Below are 18,192 nucleotides of genomic sequence, written 5' to 3'. Positions count from 1 at the left end.
CCTTCTCGCACTCCCACGCCACTCCCTCGGGTGTGCCATCGAGAACCAGAGCGAGACACTGCCCCGGATGACAATCACTCCAAGGAAAGGAAACTTCGAAAGAGTAACCGTTGTCTTCCATTTTTTTTCAGTTCACGGGACAACTTCGCACACAGCTCTACCGGCGTAACTGAGGTGTAACAGCACGGTGGCAGGAATGAGCCAAGAATCACCAGAGACAAGTACTTTATCTACCTTCCTGCTACCAGAAAACACAAAAGCAGCCAACTATGCAGCCAGGGTGGAGGATTTTTCCCCAAATTCCTCCCACTTCATGTTGTTTCTAGAACCCTTCTGTGCTTTGCACTGCTGAGACGTAAAACGCAGCTGGAAACTCAAGTCATAAGTGAATCCATTTATTCCACGTTCCAAACCGGAGCTGACGCTCCAGCACTCACGTATGGATGGGTTCCGCATCTTAAAAGCACAAAGCTGACAGCTTTGCCGTTATGCGTAAGAAAAGCATTTCCTCAACGGCCAAGATTCAGCGCTACAACCTATTACTTGCAATAGGCGATAATACGCTACGGGACCTCTAAGGAAGGGCGACACCTGAAAGGGACAGCCTTTAAGAACAAGGGTTTTCTTTAAAAGCCTGGCAACTCCGGGAACTACACGGCACTCCGAGGCTTTATTTCGCCTTCTGACCTAAGCCCCGCGCTCCCCTCAGACCCCCCGGCGCTGAAGCAGCCTTCACCCGCTCGGCAGAGGGGGCATGGCCGCCTCTCCACACGCTCTAACCGCCGCCCTCCTTCCCCTCCCACCGTCGGTGCTGCCTGAGCCGCCTACGGGGTGACACCTACCCCCGGCTCCCCCTCAGCGCAAGAGCCGGCGGTTATCCCCCGGTGCTTCAACTCTCGGCGGAGCTCCCCGTCCCTTCCCGCTCCCGCGGAGGAGGACTCACCGGCTGCCGACCGCTGTGGGGAGCGGCCATAACCCCGCGAGGCGAGGCGAAGGAGGGAAACGCGCGGGCGGAGCTGCCTCTGAGGGGAGAGCCCGCGCTTCCACCGGTAGCCGGGACGGGGCGCTGCCCGCCGCCGGGCTGAGGCAGAGGCACCGGCGGCGGGGCGGGAGCCGCCCCGCTGAGGCGGGCGCTTGGAAGCGCGGGCCCCTCCCGGCCTGAGGGTGGCGTGGCGCAGCCGCCGCCGCCGCCGTAGCGCACGGCAGAGATTGCCGGGGCATGCCGCCGTGAGGAGGAGGAGGAGGAGGAGCAGCCGCCGGGGAGACGCGATGGGGTAGGGGCGGGTGATGGCGGAACCGGCGGAGCTGCGGCAGGAGTCGGTGGTCGGGTTTCTGGCGGCGCGGGGCGGACGGGCGCGTAACGCGGAGCTGTTGGAGCATTTCCGGGACTGGCTCAGCCCCTCAGAGCCCGGCCGCCGCGCCGCCGCCCGCCAGCGCTTCAAGGAGCTGGTCAACGCCGTGGCCACCGTGCGCCAGGAGCCCGGTACCGGCGTCAAGTACGTGCACCTCCGCCGCCGGTACTGCGCTCCGGAGCCAGCCGCCGCCGCCCTGAGCCCCGGCGAGAAGCAGCAGCAGGCGGCGGTGGTGGGGGACAGCGCGGAGCGGCCGAGCCCGCCGCCCTCCCCGCGGGCGGGCGCTGAGGAGGCGCCGCCGCCCGCCGCCGGCGGGCGAGGATGCCGGCAGCCGCCCTCAAGCCATGGGTCGGCGGGGCGAGCCGCCCCGGCCGAGCCCGGCGGCGGCCGCCGGAGGCCAGCGGAGGGGCTCCCGGCGGGGACCGCCGCCGCCGCCGCCGGTCGGGCGCGGGGGAGGCGAGGAGGCTGCGGTAGCGGCGGGCCCGGGGCGGCCTCCCCCTCCGGCGGCGGAGGAGGCCGGGGCGGCGGAGGGTCCCCCCGGGGCGGCGGCGCAGGGGGGCGGCCGCAGGAGCCTGCGGGAGGCGGCGCGGGGCGGTTCGCCTCAGCTGAAGCGCGGAGCTCTCCCCGGGGGGGGCCGCGGCCGCGGCGGCGGCGACTCGGACAGCGCCTCGGTGGCCTCGTCCTCCGCCGAGGAGGAAGGGAGCACCACCGGCTCCGTGGCCCTGGATCCCCTGGAGCACGCCTGGATGTTGTCGGCCTCGGACGGGAGGTGGGAGAGCCTGGAGGGGTTGCTGAGCTGCGAGCCGGCGCTCCTCTGCAAGCGGGACTTCATCACCGGCTTCACGGTGCTGCACTGGGCCGCCAAGCACGGGCGGCAGGAGCTGCTGGCCACGCTGGTCAACTTCGCCCAGCGGCACCAGCTGCCCGTGGACATCAACGCCCGCACCAGCGGCGGGCACACCGCCCTGCACATAGCCGCCATGCACGGGCACGCCGAAGTGGTGAAGCTGCTGGTGGGAGCCTACGACGCCGACGTGGACATCCGCGACTACAGCGGGCGCAAGGCCGCGCAGTACCTGCACCAGGGCACCTCGGGGGATATGCGGAGCCTCGTGGGGGCCCTGGAGGAGGAGGAGGAGGAGGAGGAAGGGGCTGCCGGCAACGGGAGCGGGCGCTGGAGGCTCTCCAAGGTGTTGCCCGCCAATCTCATGAGCTACCGGCTCTCCCACCACCACCACCACCACCATCACAGCACTGGGGAGGAAGCTGAGGGCACCGAAGGGGCGGCCGTGGCAGGCAAGGGCAAGGAGATGACCAGGAAAGCCTCCGGCAGCGGGCGGATGAAGCCTCGGCTTAATAAGATCCGCTTCAGGACTCAGATCATCCACAACACGCCCTCCTTTCGTGGTGACACCGAGGAAGAAGAGCACGAGGAGAAATCCCTGAAAGCGTCGTTCAAGCTCAGGCCAAAGTCCAATGTCTTTGGATAAGGCCGGGGAGCAGGAGGTCTGGGAGGTGGGCGCACGGACCAAAGTGCCCTAGGGTGTAGCGCGGAAGGTGAGGCAGGTACAAGCGGGTGCTCATCTACACTCGTGGACTCTGGGCAGATGGGTCCCGAGTATCTTCCTTTAACTCTCAGTTCGGTGGGGTCAGTGAGCCTGGTGGGTCAACAGGGCTCTGGTGGCTTCCAACTCCCAAGAGCAGCTGCCTTGTCAGGGCCCTCAGCGCTGAAATGAGAGGCTGCAGGTGCATTGAGAAACGCTGGGGTGTTTAAAAGCTGTGCTCCTTTCTCTCTAAAAGCAGGCTTTGGGATTGGAGACCTGTGTTAGCGAGTCTGCTAGGATTAGCAAGTTGAGTGGGGAAAGGAAAAGTGCAAATGCCCTACTCTTATCAACTGGTACTATAAACTACTTACAAACAACTTGCTATGTAAGAACAACACCTCAGTAATATGCAAATATACTTTAAGTTTCTCTTTAACAGCAATACCACCTGGCACAGTGTGGAGTTGGGTACCCAAAATGAGATGGTAGATAACGGTTTCCTGTCAGAATCCAAGCTTCAATCCAGCAAAGACTTGAGCCTATGATGACTTTATTCATTGAAAATTGCCTGATTTGACATCGTGAATATGTAAAAAAAAAAAAAAATAATAATCCATTGCACTGCAAACAATGAATAAAGTTGACCATGTGCAGAAGTCTCTGCTGTCTGAGGTACTACTGAGCTTGCTTAGTGCTGTTGGAATACTAATACAAGATAATGGAAGCAAAGAGTCGTCTTATATATTTGGTATCATATGTTTTGTCTTAGGCAGAGCAGTTTTATTTTAATCACTGTGAATTCTCAAGTGCCAGACCTAGCGCAGTTCCAGTTATTAAGTCTGGTCAATTCTTGTTAATGTTGTTTGTGTAACTCGCTGCATTTAAAATCAGAAAATTGTGTTGTTATGTGCTACCTGTGAAAGTTGTTCTCTTTTAGAAAAAGAGCACAGACACCATTGCATGAAGTCTTCATGAAACTCTAATGTGGTCCTGTAATGTAATAGCTACAGGTCTGTGTTTGCTAGTAACTTGTGTGCCAATCCCTTCGACTGACTTTGTGCAGAAATGGCAAAAAAAATGAAAAAGGGGAGAAAAATGACAGAGGGTGTGTAAATTCACATGCGAGGTAAATAACTAGAACTTTGAAAATCTATCCCTGTTTATCATTCTGAGTGAAAGCAGTATAATGACATATTCTAGTTAAGCGATGGCAATGGTGTTTGAGTTCTTTTAAACCTGTATTTCTAGAGAAGTGATAAGCAAGGCTTTGAACTGTTGTTTAACAACCCAGTAAGTCTTAATCTGATTGACGAGCCTATCCGTCTGCTAAAGCTTTCAGAAACCTTGAATCTTGTTTTTCTGCTTTAAAGGTAGCAATTCCAGTGAAATCTAGGAGGCAGATTTGTATCCAGACTCGGTTTTCCTTAAGAATGAGGTATTGAGCTGACCCTGAATGCTGCTCAAGGTAGAAGTTCATCTGTGCTTAGAAGTTAAGGTACGGCCAATTTCAATGCAGCTTTTGTCAAAGCATGTTTTGAGTTGGCTTCTTCAGAATGTATGTACATGTCTGGCCAGTAACTAACCAAAAGTAGATAGGCTTTGACATGTTAAAATCCAAATTTGAGACACTGATTAAATGCATGCCACAAGCTCTAGAACACCTCACAGGGAAACTGCTGCTGGGAGTTGTGCACTTTCAAGGTAACAGCTCTCTGTGGCTGTTGCTGGTGGCTTACATTTCTTGTAACGGCAGAGGAAGGGAGTGCTGGTGATTCACTGGTTTCAGACTTCCCGTGCAGATAAATTACCAATCTCTGCACTTTGTGTCAAAACCTAATAAATGACAGTATTTGCCTAGGCATTCAAGCAACACTTAACTATTTCTGGGAAAAGTTACATGGAAAAAAAAAAAATTGAATCTCTGCATAGGTGCTGGTCATTACTTTTGTGCAAAAAGACTAGAAATTATACAGAGGTTCAGCTTTAGTTTATAAGCTATATTATTATAGATTTCATGTGCCTTCATTTTGGGTTGGTTGCCACAAATGTGATGGATAAAATCAGTCTTGCAAAGCACTTTGTCTTTATGTCTGTGGGGCAGGACCAGAAATTTTCCCTAAGCCCTTCCCGTTTAAGCTTGTACCAAAATGGGTTGTCTGAAAGGGGAGGGTGAATAATCATACGAATTATACTGTAGAGCTAATTCTTTTGTAACAGAGAAGAGAATTAAATGCCTAAGTCTTAAACTTCCTTCACTCTGGAAGATAAATAGCTTTTTAGACTTCCATAGAAAGGAAGTTTCTGACTGAGCATTAGCAACATGAGCCGTCTTCAGCATGGCCACTTCTGAATTGAGCACATGTTCCGTGCAACTACCTATGTCCAAACCTTGTTAAAGTAACTTTCTGCTTTGAGAGTTTATAATTCTTTCATATGAACTGTTGGGTGAAGTGTTTCTCTCTTCACGTGCAAATAGCAAAGAATTGCACAAAAATACTGAGTCTTAGATAGTTGTTGGGGTCTGGGGAAATGATTTGAGGGTTTTGATGCTTTGGGATTTGGAATACAGCACACTTTGGATTTTAAAAGACTAACTGGAACATAGTTTTTTCTTGCATAATACAGTAGAACTTTGGTAATTACTAAGGGAACTTAAAAAATGGTAAAAAGATGTCTCGTTTATAACTCATCATTTGAAGTATCAAACTGTTGGTCCACTCATACTGTTTAGCTGTCGATTAATGCAATTTCACCATAATGGTCCAAAGCTCTTTGCAAGGTGGGGTGCAACAGAGCAAACATCTCTGTTGGTGTTTGAGATGTATTGACAAATGGCTAGATAACCACTAGTGTCTGTCTGCGCTATGGGGCTAAAGCACTTTGATTTCACATTATGACTTGTCACATTCCACATGGTTACTTTTTATAACATGAGCTAAAACTTAAGTTTTGGTCGGAGATAGGAAAGGCTTGATGCCCTGTTTCAGGATATTTACAGTCTAAAGGTACTCTTGAGTCAAATATTTTGGATACATTGCCTAGAAAGATGTGAATTTGAAATAAAGTTGTATGGTACAGAAAACTGGAGCACTTACTGGTGTCTTTTTCATGGTATGCTTGAAGTTACTGAATGTGTTTGTTCACTTTTTATGATGGTGTGTAAGGCAGCAAGACTGTAATGTAAACATTTGATATCTTTTATTGTATCTTATGTTTGAAATATTTTAGAGGCCTGGAAGCCTGTCAGTTTTTATTAATACAACTTTTTATGGGTGTCTTTCTGAATGGCTATGAGTTAAGAATCTGTAAGCTTTAGTTTTACTGAAATAAAAAGAGCCCATGAATAGTTTATGTTTGAATTGACTTCTGTGTGCTACATACTTAGGTGCTACTTGCATATTGGCTGTTAAAACCATGTACTGTTTTGTCTTTTTTTTTTTTTTTTTTATATCATGAAGATGCCTGATATGGGGTAACACTTGAAGAATAAGACACGGAAAAAGTACAGTTGTGTTGTTTGCAAGACAGTAATGTTTTTCTTTGGCAGTTGCTCTCTAATAGCTCATGTCAAAGTAAATGAAGACACAACGATTTTTTTTTTTTTTTTTTTTTTTAAGAGAAGTATGTCTAAATAAGGGCCTGGGAGAGTGGCACTGCTTAACTTAAAATAGCGTCCTGACCTTATTTCTAGGCAGCTAAATATCTCTGACTCTGGGAAGACTAATACTAGTTTTGGTCACTATGTAAAGGTCAATACCTAATTAAAAAAGGTTTAGGATTAAGGCTTTTTGTAATGTGTCTTAACTACAGCTGGCAGCTTCTCTAAAGGGAAGTTTCATTTCATTACCAAGCTAGACTGTGGGATTTGGTATATCTAAACATTCTTTGAAGCTGTTGCCTTACCAAAATATATGTTAAAACTAGTAAACCTCATGCTGCCAGTAACTCCGCTGAGAGACATCCAGATTTGTGCTTAGACTGAAAAAAGGCTCGGCTGTTACCGTGCCGGTGGGTCAGGACGCGTGCAGCTCCAAACCAAGCAACCCCAAATCAGTAGTCTGGGGACACGAGTGAGAGGAGGAGGGAGGGGGAAGCGTTCTTGGAAGCCGTGGGGGAAACGGCTGAGGTTATGGGGAGGCTAGAGGACTCTAGGAGAGCAGTCTACGTGAGCCTTGCTGATCACGCAATGGCTTGAGTAGTTGTTTAGAAAATTGTGTGTAAACATATATCCCTTCTCCTACAGAATAACAATTGAGAGAGATGACTTGCTGAGAGCTCAAATGTAAATTAATGTCTGACGTTAAGTATTTTAGTTGGTCCTCTTACCAACATTTCTTAGTGTAGCTAGTACCATTTGCAAAAGCACAAACAACTCTTGTGTTGAGTGTAGCTACAGCTGTCGCAGGACAGTCCTGGTACGTCAGACTGGTCCCACTTAACTTTAGGCTTCTTGCTGGGAGAGAAGCCCTTCAGCATTGCATTGCTAACTTACTTTTCCATTGGCTAGAAAGGAGGGGTCCTGACTTAGTATGCCTTGAGTTACATGGAATGCCTATGAACCTGAAGACATTAGATTAAACTTTAGAGACTTCATCCAGAAAAAAGTAGTTTAGTTTAGTTTTCTTGTTGGAGTTGAAGGAAAAGAAAAAAAGTACACACTGTCATTTTTTCATGTCCTCAACGGGGTGTGGGGAGGAGGAAAAAGTCTGAGATTAATATTAGGGTTTGGAAGAGGGACTAGCTTTTCAGTTTCAGTTTATGTTAAATTGTGAACACTTTGGCAGGAAAGGAATGGAACGTATGATTTTGAATTTCCAATTTTGTTATAATGAAACATCTTGTCTTCTCATTTTGTAGGTGTTCCAGAATTTATCTTGTATCATTTTCTAGTTTAGCCAGAATTAGTACTGATGTGTCCTAATATGCACACATTATTGGAAAAACTGAGCCAAGCTACCAAGTTTTGTTTGTTTTCAATAAAACTGTGTTACAGGTGAGGTATTTCATCTCCTGTGGTAAAACCTGAAGAAACCCTGTTCTGAGATTTTTACAAGGAGTTAAGCTGCTAGTGGCATGTGGAAGAGTTACCTTAAAAGCAGGTAATACTGGGGTCAAGGTGCAAAAGCATTCTGTGTTCTTTCAGCTAGATTAGTCATGCCAAATGAACCACTGTCATTCAGGTGCACCTACCCTTCTGTACAGACAGCGGTAAACTGTCTCCTCTCCTAGATTACAGGGAAGCATGAGAAGCGGCTAGCAAGTCATATTAATCTATTTTAACGTGCCCTTATTTCATTAAAAGGCATTTTGCAAACCTGTGGTAGGACTGTCAAGAGGTGATGATGGAAGTCAACAGACCTGTGTCCGTGCATGCCTCTGCATCGATGCAGGTAAATCGTTGAAGGTTTTTGCTGTCAGTCTAAAGCAGCCTATAGAATGTATCCTTGCATCAATCCTTGTCCATGAAAAGAGACTTTGAGAACTTAATCTTAAATGTTTCTAACAGAATAATTCAGTTGCCTGAGCTGTATCTAGAGCTAGCCCTAACTTCAGTTGAAACACTGGGCATTTCCTCAGTAGTTTTCCCCTGAAGCTAGAGGCATTTCACTTTTGCTAGCTGGCTGTTGAGCTCTACTGGTTATTTCACTTTGGAGTTCCTTAGAGTGCCGGAGAAACTGGTAGTAGAGTGGGCATAAATAACAGATACCTCTTTTTGAAGCCAGGTGGGATGATGTTTGTTTGGGTGGGATGGTTGGTTTTTCTGGTGGTGTGGGGTTTTTTGCTTTTAAAAAAGAGATAAAAGATGTCTGCAGTATTTGTTGGGGCACAGAAATCCCTTGGGACAGTTCATACTAAAGAGGTGCCGTCCCTGTTACTACTTCAAATACAGAAAGACAAAATTAGCTATGCAGGCTATAAAGATGTCCTCTGCTCGCTGGACATTCACCTGCATGACACAAAGCCTCAAAGTACCAGAAAACTTGTTTGTAACACTTGAATGTATAAGGACATTTATATTTGCTATTTCTCTTCCTTGTTACCTATCACATAGTATCTTAGTATCGTAGTATGCTGGTTCGACTGCTTCCTACAGCAGGACCGTTAGCTACCAACCTCGTGCTTGTCTTCTGCCTCTTGAAACTTTCCTTTCTGTCGCAGATGGGCTGGGTGGAATAGGCTGCAGGTGTTGTAGCTGCCACCCCGTGCAGTCTGCAGCTGCACGGTGTGGGCTGGTAAATCTGAAGCCTTTGGAAACTGCTGGTAGTACTCGCCTTGATGGGGATGGAAGCAGAGATGCTGCATCATTTCATCTGCCTGGGACATTTATACAGGTATTACACTCTTGCATGTGAATAAATGGCATGAACTGAACTATGGATGAAACTGGAGTGCTGAAGAGACTTTAAGTGGTGCCAAGTACCCTGTATAATAGATATGGCTAATTGGAGTATATAATTAATCTTCAGCCACTGATAGAAATCAGTTGGATCAACACTGAACAGCTGCTACAGGAAACTACTGCAGAGGGCTGCAGAATTATCATATCTGTTCTTAAGATACATCATTTGTTAAGGATGTTTTTTCATTGCATAGGAGTTGCAAAATGAGTTAGTTGCATGGAGGGCAATAGCTTGCAGTACTGTATCTCAAAAAGTATATCTTTTAAGGGCTGTATAGCAGGTCACTGATAGCTGGCAGGGTGTTAGGAAGTCTTAGGCTTTGGGGTTTTTAACCTGAAATTTTCTTGCCTTCTAAAGTTTGCTTCAAGTTCCTGCAGCAATCTCAACTTCCTTTTAGCAAAATTTTTGTTTCTGGGATAACTAAAGCCATCCTCAGAAGAGGCCATTGGAGGAAAAAAAAAAAAGGGTCCAACTGAAAACACAGATGCTCTTGGCCACAAAGGTCTAGAGTCTTCCATATTTTAAAACCCATTCCTTAAATTCACTATAAAAAATGCAAACCAGCAAAACCCAAGTAACTCGTGTTTGATCTGGAAGATACGCACCTTCAGTAACAGCATCACCCCCACAGTGCCCACATCCCTAAAGTGCTGGGCAGTTCTCAAACTTGTGTATGCAAGAGAGATGTGGTAGTGACCTTTCTCCAGTGTTTACATTTGTGGGGCTTAAGCAAGATGAAAACCCAAACCCTGATCTGGAGTAAATTCATCTGAAGTAATGTTTGTGAACAGGTGAGTACAGATAAATGGAGGCTTCTGCTGCGTGCGCTGAGGGACCGTGCTTTTTTTTCCTCTCTGATATACCAGCTGTATGGAATAGCAGTTGTTATTTTTTAAGTTGCAGCAAAGTTTAAGATTTAACCTCTCGGAACAGGTAAAAACTCACAGAATTCTAAATTAAAATGGGAGTCCTTCTAGGCTGGAACACCCTGGCTGAAAACAAAGCAACCATTTTCCACTAGGTAGACCTGCTATGAAAATGTCTTGCTGATGGTGCTTGGCGAAGTGCAGAGCTCTCGGGTGCAGTGCTGTGCATCTTCATCCCTTCTGCACCTACCTCCTCCTTTCCTGGCTACTCCCCATTATTTTGCTATTTTTTAGTAGCTTGAATTGCACAAAAATTGATTAATAGAGCTATAAAGTTCAGACAATGGGGGTGCTTCAAATAAAGACATATCTTTATTAAGAATTAAATGGAAAAGCTAAACATAAGCTTTCCTCTCCTACTTCAAACTTAAAGAGTGGGAAGAACAAAAATTGTTTTGATGATAAGGGTCTCCAGATACAGAGTTCTAATTATAACACAAACAAGAAAACTTGAAGTTGGTGGGCAAATGTAGAAAAAGACCACACTTTCACCTCAGTGATTGCAGTATTGTGTACCTTAAAGGCAACAGTGTGAATAATAGACCACTTTGTAGAAGAAACACTAAGCATAGTTCACAGGATTTCCATTGATTATTCTATTAGCCATGTCAAAGCTAGTATTTTTTACAATGGGTCCTAAAAGGGAGTTCTGGCTAACCCGAATGCCCACCTCATCCTCCTTTGCGGATGAGTCCCTTTTGATGCCCATGTAGTTGAATCCAAATTTTGGAAAACTTCACCTCAAATCCTGTTAAAAGTAGAAGACCGTAACTGTAAAGATGACTAACTATTTTGAAAGTTCACTTCCTTACACACCCTTCAAACTGAACGCCTGAGGTAAAGAGAAGGGAAAAAAAAAGTAACCCATCTCAAACATGCCAGCACACACAGTGACTAAGCAGTACAGAGCAACAGCTCCTTTTTTTTAATCACTGAACGGTTTTAGTGTTCCCTATTCCACACTAGTGCTCTCCAGGGCTCCTTTTCTGGTGCCTGGTTTAAATCCCTCTGACTTGTTACTTTAGTGGGTCAGTAATGAAGAATTACCTGCTCTGAGAATATTGCTTTTTCCCCAGTGGTCTTTTTAGAAAGGAATTGTTACCATAAGCTGTGGCGGTGGTGTTGCCAGCATGACTTTTTATGGTCCTTTACGGCCTCGTGAAGGTTTCGCCTGCTCTTTTGACTTGAGGCTGAATGACAAAACAGGGAAGTGGTGCTGAGGAAGTGGAAATCGATTGACTGGGAGTGGAGGAAATGTATCAGGCTGTCAAAACTTCTGTTGACAACATTGCTACTGCTACTGGTTGTAGGCTGGTATTGCTAAATCATAGTCGGTATCCCATAATATCAGGTGTTGTCCTAATACAACAAAGGATGTAGCTCCTCGCCCACTGTCCCTAGAATCTTTGTAGCCTGCTCGAACGGCGGCAGCCAGGCAGGGATCATATATGGAAAATAGATCAAATGTATATACACCCATACAAAAAAGGCATACCACTTTTGGCTAGAAGTTTTCCTACGTATCCCTCACGCCTCACTGTGACTCCCCCGGGAGCCAGTCTACTTATTTAAAAATCTTCTAGGACATTTGGCATTCATGAAATTTCAAATAGCATTAAAGGCATATTGTTAGCCTAAATCTTCAAACCTACATTCTTAAAACCTAGTTTAAACAACACAATGGAATGCAGGCTAAACTGATTTAATATTCCTGGGAAGGAACTTAAGCCCAGCCTGGTCAATATATATGTGAAAATCAGTGTGTGACTGCAAGACTGGCTACAAGGCTTTAGCTGACAACTTGCATTTAGATCCTGGGCTTGATACCTAACTACCGTAATGATTAGTGCTACAGAAAATCTACTTTGTGTGCTCCTACACTAATGTTTACAATTGCAGGGGGGAAAAAAGCTCTGTTAAAAAATTGACATTTGAAATTCAGTGTAATCTTGCAGTGTAATTTTAACTGTACACCAGTTAAGAATCTCACTAACCCTGCTGCTCCCTATAGTCTGCTTTTTGATTTGGGGAATGTGAGGGGAAAAAAAGGCAATTGTTGTTATAGGACTCTCAGGTTCCTCTGTTTCATCATAACGGCAGTGTTACCCTACCCGTACAGAGCATCTCTAGGTTCTCTACAGACACTACTAAATTGCTTCCAATCCACATATAAGAATGGGAAATACTGCTGTAAAATATACCCCAAAAATTATAAGCCTGAGGAAATGAGGCACACAAATGCTGTATGAGGTGTCCAAGTTAACACAGGAAGGCTGTGAATAAGTAGCAAATATAATGTACTGTACCTGAAAAAAAATCTGTTCAAATTCTCATTAAATATTCAGTCCTACAATCTTAAATATGGAATTTATGTGGGATACAAATATTTGCTAATTTTAGAGTTTTGGACTAACCTCTTTAAATAGTTGCAGTTTCTTTAATCCCATGAATGATAACTTTGCATTTGCTAGTTGTTTCCCTTTTTTTTCCTCCACCCTGTGGCTTACAGTGACAATGTGGCAATTCATGAATGAGTGGGTGACATTAAATGTCACTGTTAATCCTAGCTGGTATTGATGTAAAAGGTCTATTTGTGTTTGCTGGCTAAATCCTGCGTCTAATAGAAGGCATTTATTAGTTCTGTTGTTAGAATAATTGTTTCTTTAATGACACAGTGACGCTGGATCTGATTGTGCACAGAAGCAGAAAAGACAGCTGATGGAATTACAGTGCAAATTACAAATTGCAGTCTCACAGGGAGATAATAATAAAATTTTAGGGTTTTTTTGCTGAAAATTGCTCTCCGTTACACTAATTTATGTACATTGCTTCTACTTCACTCCAGAGCTATGATTAACTAGAACTTCCTTACGATTAACCTTAGCCACACTTTCTTCATGCCAAGTGCAGGAATACATTTGGTGCCAGCATGCGTCTGCCAACCCTTATTTTATCAGCAGCAGTATTAGTGTCTTGATTGAGCGGGTTCTACAGGACTAATACAGTCATCAAGAAGCTAAATGACTATATCAGTTACTTTTTTGAATCTTTTTATGGTCAAAGGAGGGAAGAAGGACTTTCTGAGGATAAGTACTTCTAAGCCAACATAAATTTTTATGGTAATTACTCAATAGAGAGCCAGAGTTTTCCATCATTTGCACACCACAAACCACATCACAGCAAATTATGGCATTGCAGACCAGTTGTTAGTCCACAGATTACAGAACAACTGCAAGAAAGTACCCCATCCTACTTTTATTTCTTTCATTTTGTTCAGATAATTGCAAATTGAGCCAGATGTAACTTCAAAAGAGCCGTATTCATGTACAAGCCCTGTACCATTGAGTGAATAACCAGCTGCCTCTCCATGGACGGCAACAGAATACTCCATGCCTCAAAGCTTAAGGACTGCTACTCCAGGATAAGAAGTACCTTCCTTGATTTGGAAACACTAAAACACTCAAGAAGAAAGTTGGATGTTTTGCAATCTTGGCCGTCAGCAAAGCTCTGAAGTAGCAAACCAGCACCTGGAGGTGGCTTTATGCGCAATTTTTGACCCTACACTGTGGTTTGATGTTATACCTATGCAGGCCCACCTGGGCTTCCACAGGGAAGACATTGATTCCCTCTGTCCCGTCCCCATCCTACTCCCAAATATATGCACCCACAGCCTCTTACACAGCACCGACCAGTTGTGCAGGGTGAGGCCCTTCAGCCTGCTAACCCAACTGCCACTGCCTTTGCACTGAATGCTGGCCGAGTACTTTGGTGCTCAGGGAGTTAGTTCCACCTCAGGGTCAAGAGCAGCTGAACGGGGATTTTATGAAAGCACCTTTTGACTTGGACAGTGGGAAATATTTAAAAACCAAAAGCCACAAAGGGACTTGGTTCTTACTTGTTTTCTCAAAAGGTATTGGGAAGATCACATGGGAGGATATGGAGTCTGTTCTTTGAGGCGGGGGTGACAGGGTGATGGACCTTGTATGACTATCTAAACTAAAGTAATCTTCTAATTCTGCAATCATTCTCATTGGATCTCTTTTCAAATCTATTCCTTTTTCCTCTTCTCCTAGGAATTCTACGGATTTGTTTCCTCACCGCGTGTTACGGTGTAACCTGTTAGGCACTCTATACAAATGGGTTTTGGTGTACGCACTGGGGAGCTTCCAGGGGCAGAGGAATGGAACGCTTTGCAGCACAGAAGACTGGTAAACTGCAGCATTCTTTGCAAACTGTTCAGCAGTCATTAATGAGAAAGAAAAAAGAAAAAGGAACATTGATTGAAAAACAGAACAGATGACTAAGCAGAAACCTAACGCCTCCCTAGTTTTTACTCTGAGTGTTATATCGAGCTCCAGTTCTCCCAAGCTTGGATTGTCAAGGAGTGGGAACTGAAGCTCGGAACCCCTCGAGCTAACCTCTGCTCGTACAAGATTTAAAAGAAACAACGGTCAGAAAGCAAACAGTGAAAGTTTGAGTTGAACTAACCAAGTCCTCCTTAACAAATTTTTGTGGCTTTGACCCCAAAAAATGAAACTAAACCAGAAGTAGTCAAAAGTTTAAGAGAATGATAAAAGAACTAAGTAAAGGTATTTTAAAAGCTCCCTTTTAAATTACTGGGATAAACTTTAGCACAACTGCTCCTGCTTTACCAGAAAATGAATAATAACAATAACCTCCAGTCAGACCTCCTTATCCTGCCAAGGTTTCTACTTTGTTGTAGCCCCTAAATGCTGGTTTGAATTTAAGAGCTTAATTTTTTTTTTTTTTAAATCACCATGGAAAGCATTCCATTCTTCAGCACTTTTGTATGTGTAACAGTTTTTGTGTATTTGTTTTCTTTTGTTCCTTTCTAATGAATTTGGTATTTAAAAAGGGTCAGAGCTGGAGCTAGTACTGCTCAGGAAGAGTCTGTCATCTGCAATTAAATAATTTATATCAAAATTTTCCAAGCTGGACATGGCAATTTCCTCATACTATTTAATAGAAGATATGTGGCTAAATCTCCTTTACTGTTCTAAAAGTCCCAAATTAATCTTTTCTGCAGAATCTAGACCTCCCATATACATTTGCAGTTTTAAGCTGTCCTCTTTTGAAGCTTTGCTTAGACTCCAGAAAATACCATGGAAATACCTCAGCGTTTCAGTGAGACTGCAGTTTAGCAGCAGCGACTGTCAAGTTGGAAGAGCAGCACGAGAGGCAGTAACTGCAGCTGGCGTAGCGTTTTAAGGAGCAGGCTGTGGACTGATACCAACTCGAAAAGAGCAATGCTTATACAGAAAAAAACGCATTGTGCCAGCAGTAACCCTTACTGATGTGGTTGCATCTGAATGAGACTTTCAGCTGTCTTTGTACTATTTCTCTATCTTTTTGAGCTTTCGTGGAAGGGACAAACCCTGGGTATTTGAGGCTGGTTTGTTGACATGATGAGAAACGTTGACACTGTAAATTCACAGGAACTGGGAGGAGAGAAAAAAGGCAAAATTTGAGTAATTCTCAGTCCAAAGGCAAGCTTTCTCCAACCCTGTTTAGAGTACGCCTGCCAACTACTCAAGGCCTACGCTTCTTACTGTAAGGGGTACATACTCTGTGCCCCCAAACAAACTGTTTTTCCCTCTACACTCAGAAGCTCTACACGGAGAAAAAGACAACGCAGCATTACGAATCCTGGAGAAAAATTATGGACCCTTAGAGCCGGGGAACAGACTCCTTTGAGTCACACAACTATACCGCACAGTTAATGTACCTTAGCTCCCAGGTGCCGCCATACGACAGAGCTCTGCGGTCCTCTGCCAGAACCCCTCGCACCGGCTGAGAGCCCTCGACCTCTTCCAAGCGCTGGCTCTGGTGCTCGTCTGATGGAACGAAGTGCCAATTGAGATTGGTGAGCTGACCAAAAATAACCCTGCCAAAAAAAAAAAAAAAAAAAAAAAAAAAGGTGAGCGGTTTCTGTCAGGTGAGAATTGGCTCACCAATTCTAGTCTGAGAGACAGAGGTGATTCAAGAGAAGGGACAAAGCTGTGTGGCTGCAGGCAGGGCTGGAGGGACTCGGTTGGGATCGATGGAGAATGGCTGGACTGCTCCTTCTAGCAGTGGCAAACTGCTAGTAATCCTCAGATGTACTGTGCAGGTACACCCCAATGTTTACATGTGCTCTTGGTGCAGCCTAAACACCGTGTAATATAGTTTACCTTAAACCGCTTTTACTGTCATTCCCAGGCTAATTGCAGTTATTTTCTTTGTGGTTCCCAGAGTTCCCTTAATGCCAGAATTCACACAGACGTATTTTGCAAGTACAATTTCTGTGCCTTAAATTTGTATCTTACTTATGCTAATGCATTTTCCATCTAGCCCATCTTTTCCTGCCTGTGAGGACTTCTGTCTTCTGCTTCCCGAGACAAGTGAAGCATCGCCTCTCCCGAGACCAGCAAATGCTTCCAATGCAGTACTCGGCAAATAGCAACTCACAAAAGAGTGACCTGATGAAAAAATTATTGTGTAACTGAACATGTAAATGAAAGGGTTGGTCCCTCAAGTGCGCTCAGAGTAATAAGCACAAGGAGACCAGACAAATCAGAACCAAATGGAATGAAGACATCCTAACTGCTTAAGTATGCTTGCTTATAAATGACAATGGAGACTCGCTAGCCAGAACCTGCTGTACCAGAAGACTAGTTTAGCTGAATACTAGCCTCCTACTGCTTGGAGTGATTGCCACCAGAAGGAGTTCTGTGCTGTGTTTTAAAGTTATTGTTTCTTTGCCTTGTCCTATGCCAAAATACTTTTTTTTTTTTTTTTAAATCCACGGCGTACATAGTATATCCGGAAAGCAAGCAAATGCCACATTGCAGTGATATGCCCTTTCAAATAATGACAAACTGCCAAAACACTCCAGTTGGAAAGTTTCCACTGAATTATATATGAAGATGAGGCTTTATCTTTACTGGTTCATTTACACCACACACACACCTTATGGTCACACCTTCCATCACATTAGTACAAAGGTGCCTCTGCAGATGGATTCTTTTTTCCAGAAATAAGCATTTCCACATCAAGACGGTTAAGCCATTACAAGGCAGTACAGTTCATGTGCAGATAAGGTTTCAGAGCTCAGATAGTCTGCCCTGAAGAGTAGGAATCTCCCATATATTTTTGGCAAAAATGTTTCTTCCCTCCTTTGTATTAGCTGTTTGATAATGGTCTTGCAAAGACAGCCAATATGACTTTCAAGAAGATCAAAAAGGAGAAGCAAGCTGAAGCATGGGTTGAAAATCAAACACAAAGTGGTCTGAAAATTCGGCTTGAAGTTGAACGGTGGGCATCAGAGCTGCACCTGGGCTGCGATACCAAGGCAGTAGTCACATTTTCCTAGCGGAATCACTCGGAGCATGGACTCGAGACCCTCAGTCCCTCTGCTCTTAGTGGAGAGAGACTGGTGCTTCAAGGGCCGACCCAGAGGGAGGGGAGCTCCTGTCCTCTGGAGTTTGCCCCGAAATCAGGGCTGCGTCTCAGGTGCCACTCGCAAACAGGGAGGGCGTCACAGAAAAATCAGTGTTCTGATGGCTGTTCCTTAAATCCACAGATACAGGAAATCTAAATGGGTTATGCTGTCGGTAAGAATTTCTGCTTGCTTTAACATCCATATGGAGGTCTCTCCCTCACCAGATTAAAGTCGTTTCAGAACAAGAGGTTTTGATTTTCTTCCATTGGCTCAAGACGCCTCCATCTGTGCACAGTGTAGGCTGGGAGCCCCAGGCAGATTCCTTTTCTCCAAGAGTCCTGCCAGTAACCCCGGGCTGGGGCCCCTCAGGACCCCCACCAGAGGAGACGGGCAGCAGGTCCTGCAGCTACTGTCTCATGGCTATTGGCATCCCCCTCCTGCTCTCTCTTCTTCCCACCTGGAAAGCAATTTACACGTACAAATGTGGGAATTATTTCTCAGAGAAGCTTCAGTAATGCTGCGACATTT

The 18,192-nt window shown here is 45.3% G+C and overlaps 2 protein-coding genes and 1 long non-coding RNA gene across 8 annotated transcripts in view; 2 read left to right on the top strand and 1 right to left on the bottom strand.

The window, feature by feature from the left end:
- SEPTIN10 (septin 10) overlaps positions 1-1,184 on the bottom strand; it is a 30,447-nt gene extending 29,263 nt beyond the window's left edge. Inside the window, exon 1 of one of the 5 annotated variants that reach the window (XM_029998820.2) lies at positions 944-1,184. In XM_029998820.2, coding sequence (XP_029854680.1) covers positions 944-973 — 30 coding nt within the window. In that variant the 5' untranslated portion in view covers positions 974-1,184. The remainder of the gene's footprint in view (positions 1-943) is intronic. The other 4 variants (XM_041119484.1, XM_029998817.2, XM_041119483.1 and 1 more) reach the window with 4 other exon arrangements.
- An 18-nt stretch (positions 1,185-1,202) lies between these two features.
- SOWAHC (sosondowah ankyrin repeat domain family member C) lies at positions 1,203-6,247 on the top strand. The gene is given in 2 exon segments (XM_029998814.1): positions 1,203-1,652; positions 1,654-6,247. Coding segments are annotated over 2 exon segments (1,554 nt in total). The 5' UTR covers positions 1,203-1,287; the 3' UTR covers positions 2,843-6,247.
- Positions 6,248-9,068: 2,821 nt separating this feature from the next.
- Positions 9,069-17,008, top strand: LOC115334676. 2 transcript variants are annotated; one of them, XR_003921216.1, is made up of 3 exons: positions 9,069-9,228; positions 14,297-16,353; positions 16,575-17,008. It is a non-coding gene; the product is annotated as an uncharacterized LOC115334676 (long non-coding RNA). The 2 variants fall into 2 exon arrangements; XR_003921215.1 differs by lacking the exon at positions 9,069-9,228 and having other exon boundaries at positions 13,764-16,353.
- The last annotated feature ends 1,184 nt before the right edge of the window (positions 17,009-18,192 follow it).

Source organism: Aquila chrysaetos, chromosome 23, assembly GCF_900496995.4.
Source record: "Aquila chrysaetos chrysaetos chromosome 23, bAquChr1.4, whole genome shotgun sequence".
NCBI classification, from domain to species: Eukaryota; Metazoa; Chordata; class Aves; order Accipitriformes; family Accipitridae; genus Aquila; species Aquila chrysaetos.
The sequence above is the reverse complement of the archived record's forward strand: the minus strand, read 5'-3'. Positions and strand labels throughout refer to the sequence as shown.